This window comes from Leptinotarsa decemlineata, unplaced genomic scaffold, assembly GCF_025532065.1.
Source record: "Leptinotarsa decemlineata unplaced genomic scaffold, Ldec_3_MD MMD2_tig00005002_RagTag_RagTag, whole genome shotgun sequence".
Taxonomy (NCBI): domain Eukaryota; kingdom Metazoa; phylum Arthropoda; class Insecta; order Coleoptera; family Chrysomelidae; genus Leptinotarsa; species Leptinotarsa decemlineata.
The window spans coordinates 100,806-113,541 of record NW_027412614.1 but is presented as its reverse complement, the minus strand read 5'-3'; the positions used below and the strand labels follow the sequence as shown (position 1 = coordinate 113,541).

General features: G+C 33.5%; 1 protein-coding gene across 1 annotated transcript; it reads left to right on the top strand.

The window, feature by feature from the left end:
- Positions 1-8,283: 8,283 nt before the first annotated feature.
- Positions 8,284-8,811, top strand: LOC111505626 (uncharacterized). The gene has a single exon (XM_023160466.2). It carries the CDS (start codon positions 8,284-8,286, stop codon positions 8,809-8,811), a length of 528 nt encoding a protein of 175 aa, XP_023016234.2.
- Positions 8,812-12,736: the final 3,925 nt, after the last annotated feature.

Below are 12,736 nucleotides of genomic sequence, written 5' to 3'. Positions count from 1 at the left end.
ATGTTGAAAAAACTCGAGGAAATCGTTAATTTTCATAAACAAATGCTTAAAACAACAAATTAACAATAAAAAAGAATGATTTGAAGGGGTTATATTTTTAGGAGTGATTTACCAAATAAAGAATATATGCAAGATGACATTTGAAAGATAATTCAATTATCTATAAAAATTATCTGAATGTTCATTGTCGTATCTCTAATAGTTAAAAGCAAGTGTATTTTCAAAATTGAATAAATAATGGAAAAAATTGTTTATGGTATTTTTATGCTTGTGGTTGTTTTTGTAACTTTTATAGCTTTCAAAAAAAATAAAGCTAAGAGTAGAATTTGTTTATAACAAATAGTTAAGTTAATAAACGATGGAATTGTTAATGAATTATATTCTGATATTTTGTAGAGAACTGTTGATTATGATTTTAGAAAAGAAAAAAATGTCCTAACTAATAATTTAAACAGTAGATATATAAAAAAACGATTATAAACAATTAAATATTATTATTGAGATTTTTATTTTATATCATAATAATTGACAGTTCTCTATGAAGTTGTAAATTATTTTTTTAAATTTTGAAGTAGTCTATTTGTTAATAAAAAAATTATAAATAAATGGAGATAAAAATTATTTGCTTCAATTTATAAATGTCTTTCATTGATATAAAAACGATAAAATAATGATGAATGAAGATAACATTTTTCTACAACATTATTGTGTTTTTTCTTCTTATGTTTATTAAAAAAATTATTATAAACGAAGTATTAAAATTTTCAGAACTTTCATCATGCAATCTTCTTTTGTATTTGAGAAGGGCTCTATGAAGCGAAAAAATTTTACGATAATTATTCAAATATTTATTTCACTTTGAACGATAAAGAAAGTTTCAGAAAATTTTGTTAATTAACAATTGTCTAGATTATTGAAAAATCAACTTTAATGAAAAATTTCAACGGGAATCAGTTCTCTATGGTGTTTAGATCATATCATAATTTTTTTTAATTTTTCTATTTACTTTAACTTGAAAAAATCTGTTAAAATCTGTTGAAATCTGTTTTTTCCGTTAACCAGCTGTCGCACCCCTACGAACCACAACCCTCAGAAGCCCAAACTTGTGCGAGCTGAGGATTACCGAGGTCTTACCTTTTAACGTGTGATTCCTAACACGGGTTGGACGATAGCAAGTGAAGATCGATCTTTCAGACTAGGGCTTGAACCACCGACTAATACGGCAGTCAATTCGACTGCCGAATCGCTTGGCTACCGACCGCTTTTGGCTACCTGTAAAAAAATATTTTCAGTTACGTACTCGCTTAGAGGCCATGCGCCCAACCTAAAAGTGGCGCGCGGACGGCTATTTTCAGCGTTAAATTAAAATTATGAATAATGGATATACCGTTTCGGGAGTCGAAACTCTCTATTAGTAAATTTCCTCCTCTTCAAAGACCTCTTTTTCAAAATTCAAAAGTATTTATAGTGCATGAACTATAACCAACAAAACCGAACACTGCTTTCCAGGGTTTTTAATTGTTGATAACTTTTAGAATTTTCTATGAAATAATTTACTTTTTTTTCACAATGATCTAGACAATATTCCGGATCGAATGAGCCTAACCACTTAATTTTACAAAAAGTATGTCCATTCAACACGAATCTAAACTTAAAGCCCAGACTAATTCATACTAACGTAAGTATTTCTGAATTCGTGAACTCATATACTAACAAAGTCTGAACTTCGTCTGAACTTCGTCCCAACTTCGTCACGGGTGCAGCTATAGCAACCTGCGTGACATCCGGGTCCAAGATAAATCAAACATGAAAGAAGAACTCCCAAGAAGTTGGGAGTTAGTCTTTGTAATCACGAGGTCTTCCAACGATGACACGAAAACGCCCTTTTCATTGATAATACCATATCCACTCAATATCCCTTCTTTCATATATATATATATATATATATATATATATATATATATATATATTATATATATATATATTTATATTATATATATATATATATATATATATATATATATATATATATATATATATATATATATATATATATATATATATATATATATATATATATATATATATATATCTATATATATATATATATATATATATATATATATATCATTTGAATTTGTACGAAATTAAGGTAAGTATTGTTAACCATTTCTTCTCCGCTTAATATGCAAAGAATTTGTGGTTGTATACAATATTTTTTGTTCGAGTCAAATATTCCCATTCATATTTTTATTCCTTCGTTTAATACGTGCAGAATGTGTTTTAAATTCCTTGTTTTGAATGACAGTTGATTTTTATTTTTATTGAAAGTGTAGCAGTTACTTCATGAAAACATCACTTCCACTCTTGAATATTATTCTTCTTTGGTGTATGTTTATAATGAGAATCGAATTTATTTCAAAACACTATATCAACGTGTGCAGTATCAGTTCAGAGTCATCTCAACAGCAGCTAAAACCACCTAAGAAACCTTTCCAGAACCAGTGTCAAATCTCAGCAGTTTTCATTTTTTTAGCCTATAGTTGCACACTATGAGACTAGTAGTCGTTGATATCCAGGAATTTGTTGTTGAGCAACATTTTCACCCCAAGGAGATTGCCATTAAGATCGGTAATCAATGTAACACTTTTTTGCTTCTACCGCCGAAAGCATTTTCCTCCTTGAGCAAAAACGATAGAAAAGGCGTTGTGTATGCGGAAACAATCATTCTTGTTTTGAACTATTCTTCAGGCTTCGTGGAACATCATCTACTGGATAGCAGGAATATCTACGAAATGTTGATATCATTTATGTGCGTGATAATCGAATGAAAAGCCTTTATGGATGACAGACTGCACTTATTCAGTATATACACAACCGTAGCGAATTTAAAAGACTTTGAAGATTCATGGTGGTGTGTTTCAAAATCAGAGAAGAACACTCCGTTCTGTATGGATCATTCCAAAGGAAATTCGTTCAGCTGCAGTCTCAATAACGTTGATATTTTATATAAATGGCTTTATAATATACTACCAAAATGAATAAAATGCATGTCACACACATCTCTGTTTGAAAATGAAAACTTATGCAGGCAAAGTTGTCTAAAATATGCAATAACGAAAAATTATATACGAGGGTTTATAGTGATGAATAAACATAATGTTGAAGAATACGAGATGGAAAAAAACAACTCACATACATAGGACATTTTGAAAATGAAGAAAGCGAGTTTGTCTGTAAATTTAAATCCTGATTCATTGAGTCGTTTTACCAAAAGATGTATTTTATATCTTGAATTTTATTCATTTTATTCAGGAAATGATTGTAGATGATTGATATTAGACATTCATTTTCAATTACGATATTTAGAAATTCATTTCGTGTTAGATTTTTCGAAATTCCCATTCAAAATAGCATCCTTTGATATAGATACCGGACGAGTCCATTATGTGTAGATAACCTGAGTTTCATTTGTATGACGAATCAATGTCGTTAGGTATGGTCACGAGTCCATTATAACAGGGAGTGAGATGAAATCTTGAACATGTAAACATAACAAAGTAACGATACAGATAAATATGAAAAATCGTCATGAAATAATTCAAATCCATTCAAGTAAATATTTGAATTGGAAGATGTTTCAACCTCAACTTTGATATTCTGAAACAAAAACACTTAGTATTCACAATTCCATCTTTCATTATTCCAAGTTCATAGTCATCAAAATAAAACTCAATATAAAACTATGTTTAAATAGAGTTGCATGAATGCACATCAAGCATTTTGTCGTAATTCGCTGACCTGGAGCAAAATTACAACTTCAGCATATGAATGTTTATAAATATTGAGGGAGGTCATGATCTTTAACTGGTATTAAGATATTCATTCGGTGTTCATTGATAACTCTTCAGAAACGGTTCCAAAGCTTTCTGAATACAATGAAAATAATTTTCTTCGTGACTATTCATTCCATATTTAATATCATTACCTCGAAATATATCGACATCATGAGACGTTTGCGGTTGATTCATCAATTTTTCTCTTCGTGTCATTACATTTGGAAAGTTAGTTTCAGTTTGGAGAAATAATACCGCACATGTTTTAAATATTGTCATAGTGTGGTGAGAATTGTATTGAAAATTCCACGAAATATAAGTGCATATATACAGAGTGTATCAAAATTTGAAATACGTTGTTTGGTACCTATCATAAAACCCAAAAATCCTACCAAAACATTCTGAGAAAATGAAAAAAGTATCGAGGTCCTCAAAACCCCCATAACTACTCAAAATTTACTCGAAATTTGGCAGAAATAATGCCAAGGAAAAAAATATTACAGTTTAACACTTCAACGTGCGGTCCCTCAATGTGTACAGGGTGTCTCAAAATACGTCAATAAAAAACATGACGTGTGTGGGAAAAATACAACATTTGAGGAAAAAAAACATAACAGTTCAACGATTTACGTTAAGTCCCTCAATGTGTATAGGGTGTCTCAAAATACATCATTGAAGAAAAAATAATGATGTCTCACGCCTTGTATTTATCGTTGACTGATTAAGTCAATTTGTAAACGATTTTTCGTCGTTCCACAACTTGGCGTGAGGGTGGCTACTAGGGATTAGAGAAAGAGCATAGCTCCCAGGGAAAGCCGCCAGCTTTTAAACAGTGAAGAAGGGCGTGGGTAAGATGGAGGGTAGACCGCCACCCGCTTTATCAACCCTGGAGCTTATATAGCATACAAAACAAAAACGGGAAATTTACTCTAAACGGTAACCAAATGAATCAAACTCGAATCCAGTTGAAATGTTTATAATTCCTTTCCCTAACATCTACACCTTTCTCAGTTGATTGCAAACTTGTCAACAAATCCCCTGATTTATCTGTCAGTTCATAAATTTTATCAACCTTTCATTAGGACTCCCCCTACAGGAAGCCTTGAGCTCCTGAGGCCACAAAGTGTCAAATATGAGAAGATATTACTTTCTAACTGTGAACAATACCAAAATGTTTATAAGATATAAATTATATTACACCTATAACACAAATGTTTCAATTCTAAGGGAGCTGTAATGAACCCAGGCTCCCCAAAGAAGAAAGCAGGATGTCTCTTCAATACTTGAGTCGTTGCTGTTTTGAAGTTATACTTCACCTTAGATATAGCTATATTGCCAGCTTACAGTAGGTTGAGGGAATGCATTCATCTACATAGGCATAAAAGAATATACCCTACACTAATATGTTTTCCCCTTTTAGGCAGGTTTGAAGAACATAAATCTTTGTTGAGGTAATAAATCAAGCATCAAAAAATCTAGCCACTGTTAAGTTCTTTGTCCCTATCTTAATAACTAAGCTTATCTGTGTGTGTCTCCCTTAAGGTAGCTGAAAGAACAAGAATGGTTTTAGAGTTCCAAACTTAAGTCTGCAGTGTTCCGTCGGTACAACTATTGTGATCAGTTCAACAGCGGGTAACTACTAACTACTGCTACTGCTGTATTAGGCATTCATGCAAAGATGTCTAGTCTAATAGCAATACCAATCACGAGGAAATAGCATCCAGATAAAACAACGCCTGAAACGAAATAATTCATATTAGATGGGAACGGTTCACTGGAAGTGATGTCCAGAACGATACGTCTAGACAGAATGATCAAGCTCATTCTCTGAATAAATAGGTTTTCTCGTTGATGAATACCAACTCACCTTTGGTGTCGTGTGGCCTATAGGTTTACTTTTGCCCCAAGAAGCCAAGATTCAAATCAGTAAGATTCCGTTCTCCATAAGAAATTGAAACCAACAAGTGAGTTAGTGTTTTACCAGCATCCAAATGCCAAGAATAAAACAATTCCCTATTCTCATAAAAGATGATCTTACTCCGAAAAATCGAGAAGCTTGGACATAAATTCCAAAATTAGCAAATGGCTACCAAAAGTACCACAAAAAATTTTGAATCCCGGCGGCAAGACATTCATGGAACCATAGTCACAGAACACCCTAACTACACCATTCACCGTACAGAGCACAGAATCCTTAGGGGATTCGAATATAGGTTCGAATATAACTAACGCGTTCGAATATATCCTTGTATAGTTGTTTATCAGTGAATGAGATGTGGACGAATGACGAGATATTAAAATATCCCAAAACCTTCATGGAAGTATTCATTTCAGGCTTAAATAGTCGTCGACCTCAAAACAAAAAAAATGACAAAATGATACCGTAACAACGTGTGTGGGAAAAATACAGCGTAAAAGAAAAAACATGACAGTTCAACTTTTTACGTGCGATCCCTCAATGTGTACGAGGTATCTCAAAATACACCACTAATGAAAAAAAAACATGACGTTGAAGTGTACAGGGTGCGTCAAAATACATCATTTAGGAAAAAACATGACGGTTCAACGAGGCAGTAACGTTTCAACGTGCGATCCCTCAATGTGTACGAGGTGTCTCAAAATACATCATTTAAGAAAAAACATAACAGTTCAACGAGGCAGTAACGTTTCAACGTGCGATCCCTCAATGTGTACAGGGTGTCTCGGAATACATCATTTAAAAAAAACATGTTGGTTTAACGGAAGTGTAGCGTTTCAACGTGCGATCCCAATGAGAAACGTATATATTTATTCAAAAGTGTCGAGAAATTACGTACTGTGAAGTTAACGTTCCGAGGTGGGGATAATGGGAGAGCGAAGTATCCGAAAATGACATTTGAAAATACGTTGTTTTGGATGCGTTTCAACCGTTTTGCTTGGGTTTATTCGTTATCCATTCATCGTCATTGTAACCGTTTTCGCCTCATATTTCAAAATTTATCTGATGTGATAATCTCAATCTGATGATGAAAAAACATTGTATACTAAAACATATGATATATCTGGATTCCTTATGGTGGGAAGATTTCGATTGTTAAACAACGGAATCATACTGTTCGACCTCAATTGGCATTCCGTGTATTACAGTTATAGTTCTGTTCCACATAAACACAGTACTCCAGATGGAAGGGGTCTTAAATAGTGAAGTTTGAAGATAAATAGCTAATACAAATGGACGTTTTGACAGAAAAAAATGAATCTGGTGGACCTCACAGGAAGAATTGATTTAGGTAATTAATTGATTGAGTATTCACAATAAGATAAACCAGCTGAACTAACCAAGAGATAGATTCTATGGGTTGAATACTGTGCAATAAAACAAGCTAGAGAGAATAATATCACAATTCAATCGATGGAAGGGGAATGCAAAGCATAATTATGTTACTTTCGATAGGCATATTAGTGAAAAAAATTAACTTTGTGAAAAAAATGGAATATAACAAAAATATCTCCATAAAAAATTCTCGTTATCATGAAGAAATTCTATGATATCACTGAAATTTTGGATGACTTGATCTCGTGATAATTAAAGAAATTTAATCGTCCAACCTTAAAATAGGTAGGATGCAGAATTTTCTCCTAGAACAATTATAGCCAAAAATACTTTATTGAATATCCAATTCAATGAGTTACTTATCTTTATGTAGCTCTAATATTGATCGATGACTGAATGGAAACCAGCATAAGAGAAATTGAAATTAATAACCTCTTATCACGAGCAGTGTAATCATCACAAAGAAAATAATTGAATCGATTTCTATATCTGAATAACAAAATTCAGGAAGTAGTAAAAATATAGTTGAACAGATATAATGAATAAGAATAAGAATAAGAAAATTGAAAACAACGGTCAAAACGTACGAAATATCAAACGTTCTCGCTAAACGCTGGAAAACAGGAGAGTTCATCAATCTTTCGAACTCAATTCCGTTTTTTTTTCCAGATCCGGCTGACATAGGCTACTAATTCGTATAAGGCAATTTCCAGATGACCGAAATTTTGGTGAATAATCTGATGATGATATAGTTTTTATTATGAATATATGAATGGAACGAAATATCCGTTACAGTCTCAATCCTTTCATATTCTACTTTCTGGTTTATAGTTGTTGATTCCTACAAAGATTTGGATATAGTGACTTGTGTCTGATTTAATTTTGTTTTAACCAGTTGTAGTGTCGATTTTTCAAATGCAAATTTTTTCTACAGGTACGAAGATATTCGATTTACTTTTACCTGATCCTACTTGAAATTTTACCTGAATTATTATACCCAACGAAATTTTGTATATAATATGTGGACATATCATTGATTGATCATAGTTTCATGTTATTTAGGGCATGTAAGTAGTCTCTGTATTTTCAAGTGAGAATTATTTGAAGTGATTTTGTGATTATCGTTTTGTGAAGATGGAGAATATTCTCGTAGACAACATTCAGGTTCCTCATAGAATCGTTAAAATGAAAGGTGACGGAAACTGTTTATTCCGTGCCTTTTCATACATTTTGTTCGAAAATGAAGAATTTGCGCAGGTGGTGAGGAGAAAAGTTGTCAATTATGTGGTTGATAACTGGAGTCGATATGAGTATTTCGCAACTAATTCGAATGGAGAGCCGTTCCGAAATGGAGTTGATTACTCTTCCGAGATGTTGAGGTCTAACTCGTACGGTACGACTTGCGAAATAACAGCGGCTGCCTTCCTCTATCACTGGCATATCGTGGTTTATAGAAATGGGATGGAATTAATGGAGTTTGGTGAGACACCAGTATTCTCTGTCAGATTGAGATTCACTGGAAATCTGAACGGCGGTCATTTCGACGGAGATCCCACTGCTGGGGAATCTCAAATTTGTCCATCGTTCACTATGGCAGATTTTTTGATACCACAGCAGTCAAATAAAAGGAAAAAACAACGGAAAAAATCCAAATCCAAATGAAAGCTGAGTTTGTGATATCCAGATATTTTTCATTCCGATGAATTCACTGTTCGAAGGATTTTCTATAACCATGAATGAAGCCATATCCTGGAGGGAATCAGCAGCACGTGAGTTTTTTCAAACATCCAGTTTTTGGTTCACATTTGGTCAATGATCTGCTACCATGGAGGTACACATTGAGGGATCACACGTTAAAACATTGGAGACCCATTAACTTTTTATGTTAACGGGGCTCCAAAGGATGTACGTTCAACGCAGTCTCAATAATGTCGATATTTTATATATATGGTTTTATAATATACTATCAAATGAATAAAATGCTTGCTAAAAACCTATGCTTTTCATTCTCATGTCTCCACAATGAATCAATGACGGGAAAAAGTCCTTATGAAAAATTATCAGATACATAGCGAAGACAAATGAACGTGTTCACAGAAAAACATGATAACTGGTAGACCTTATAGGATCAATTGATTTGGGTAATTGATTGAGTTTTCTCTATAAGATGATCCAGCTAAACTAATCAAGATATATAATCTTCGAGGTTCAACTGTGCATTCAAGCCAAAGAATAATTCTCTCAAGTTCGCATTTATTTCTCAGAGAGAAATTAAATTGACCGTGAATAGATCAGACACATAATAAATGCTTACTTGAGAAATTGTTTCGAAACGATACTGTTTGCAGATGATCTAAATTTTGGTGACTGATCTGTTGGTAATATAGTTTGTGTTATGAATATCCTGAATGAAATCAGCAGCAGGTGAATTTTTTCAAACATAATTTTTTTGGTTCATATTCAGTCAATGACCTACCACAGAAAGTTCAACTTGTTATTCCGATTTCAGTCATTAAAGTAAAATGCTCAGTATTCAATATGTGCAAAGTTTGCGTATTTGGAGATTGCTCTATATTTCTATATCCTGTGATCGTATCAATTTTGATGTCTATGAACTTGGAATATTGAAAGATAGAAAACTGAGCGTTTTTGTTCAAGAATATTGAAGTTGAGGTTGAAACAGCATTCAATTCATGTATTCGTTTAAATGAATTCGAATTATTTCATGATAATTTTCCATATTTGACAATATTGACATTGTTACGTAATATTTTTTTCTTATTACTTATTTATTTAATCATTAGTTCATATGTGGGGTATTTTAGATATAAACAGGATAGGGTTATTTGCTCACAGCTAGCTTTTAGACAGCAAGGGGGGGTTATATATATATATATATATATATATATATATATATATATATATATATATATATATATATAGATTTAATCGAGTGTGCATGATATAAATCAAAAATTGAACAATTTGTGGACACAACACTCAAACAAGGGGGGCAAACCGCGGACACGTGTTTTTGAGTGTTGTGTCCACAAATTGTTTAATTTTTGATTTATATCATGCACACTCGATTAAATCTCTATTTGTATTTATCCTGGACCCGGATGTCACGCAGGTAGCTATAGCTGCCTCCGTGGTCATGTTAGATGTAGCCTGGGAATTCTAGGTCTCCTAACTGGAACCACAAATGTGCGGTTGGCTCCTGTTGTTGACTCCGTGCGTTTGTGTTGTTTCCTGATTTCGGCAAACAAGTGTTTCCCATCTTTACACTTGGCTGCACCGCGCTGATGAGGCCAATAGCCAGAAACACGTATCCGCGGTTTGCCCCCCTTTTTTGAGTGTTGTGTCCACAAATTGTTTAATTTTTGATTTATATATATATATATGATATACATATATATATATATATATATATATATATATATATATATATATATATATATATATATATATATATATGATGTGTTACACCTCTCGAAGCGAAGCAGTAACTCGTCTTGATAATGCCATCTGAGATGATGGCGAAACGTCGACTATCGAATAGTACCCAACGGATGAACACCCGGAAGAACAACACATCATATTCTACCATCCGTGAAAACCTACATTGTAATATATATATATATATATATATATATATATATATATATATATATATATATATATATATATTAAATTTTCACTCAAAAGGAAAGTCCTTAATGCCGCTATGCGGTACTTAGCCTCGATTCCAAAGGGCCAGCTGTAATACGGCACTATTACGCTGCTTCATCAAGGAAGAGGATGAAATCTCATGTGTCATTTCCTCATTTCCTTGTCCTCAAATGAGTGTTCGTATAATAATATTGGGTTTTTCTGGGTGGTACAAAAAGTTATTGGAAAAAAAACTGATATAAATATCCTCCGAAGAGATAAGAAAACGGAATTCTCAACCTTCCAAATCAGCACTATTACGAATCCGTTTCTGTGAACATGTGATTTACAACCGCTTCCAGCGTTTACGAAAATCCTTAAGTTAAATTCACAGTTCGAGTATCATTGTCGATTTCCAACTGAAAATGATTAAAATACCTTGGTCAAGGACCAACAAAGTTTCTAATTTTTCCGTTAGTGGCAGCAGCTATCGGGTGGTTGTTTATGATCTTGATATGAGCTATTAGTACGTGGGCAAGCGACAATAAATAGGTACCTTTTACGGATAACGTAAAAGGTTAAGTTCCTCAAAATATATATATATATATATATATATATATATATATATATATATATATATATATATATATATATATATATATATATATATATATTTCTTTACTGCAGGGATAAGTTTCCTGATCAACCCAACTTGATATCTTTTATATGCTAGGGACCCAAAGATTTGCCTGTTTCGAAGTTGGCGAGTTCATAAACATTCGTCGATAACTTTTTCAACACCCGACATTTATCATATTTTGGAGCTAATTTACCTTGAAAGTAAGCAGATGCATCAGAGAGCTGAATATTCTTTTTCCACACTTCCCGGCCCACAGCCAAGGTCAAAGGGCGTCTACGCATATTGTAGCGCTCTGCACTCGCAGAATAGGACTTTTTAAGTTTCGATCGAACCTCTGATAACTTGTCTCTAGAAGCGAAATCTAGAGGCTGGTTATCTTGAAATTCCTGATGTCTTCTAAACATCCTACCTGACAAATAAACCTCTCTGCCAAAATTGAGATAAAAGGCACTATGACCTGTGGTCTCATGAACCGCAGACCTCAAAGCATATCCCAGACTTGGCAATTTTTCATCCCATGTACGATGTGAACCATTGATATAGCTCCTAATCATCGTTTTCAAGACTCGATTGACTCTTTCGGTGGGATTGGCATTAGGGCTATATTGGGCGTTGAATACAATTCTACAATCATAGGATTCACACATCTTCCGAAATTTGTTGAACACATACTGTCGACCATTATCGAATATCAATCTTTCAGGGACTCCAAATACCATGAATACATTTTCCTCGATGAAGCGGGCACAAGCTTCTCCGGTAGCCGACTTCAAAGGATAAAGCAATGTGAATTTGGTAAATAGGTCTGTAACAACCAAAACAAACCTGCGCTTATGTGATAGTGGTAAAGGACCTATCAAATTCGTATCAACTACTTCCCATGGATGAGATACTACACTAGTGGACATAACTCCATAAGGCTTCTTTTGTTCTGGTTTTTGAGCCTTGCAAATCTCACAACTCCTCACGTATTTTAAAATATCGCTGCTCATACCGGGCCAATAATAAAGTTTAGAAATACGTTTTCGCGTTTTGAAATAGCCCAAATGTCCTGCTGTCACGTCATCATGATTCTCTAAGAGAACGGATCAATGAAGGTCTTTGGGGACAACGATTTTCCAGTCCGAATCAGCATCGGGTGATGGATAACCTGTATCGACAAACTTGTAAACCAAATTCTTGTTCACTTTCCATTTCGGAAACTTTTGGGGACTAGTCAAAATATTGGAACGAAGTTTCCGATACCAATCTCCACAATTTACTGGATCGATATCAATCAGAGATATTCCTGGTGTC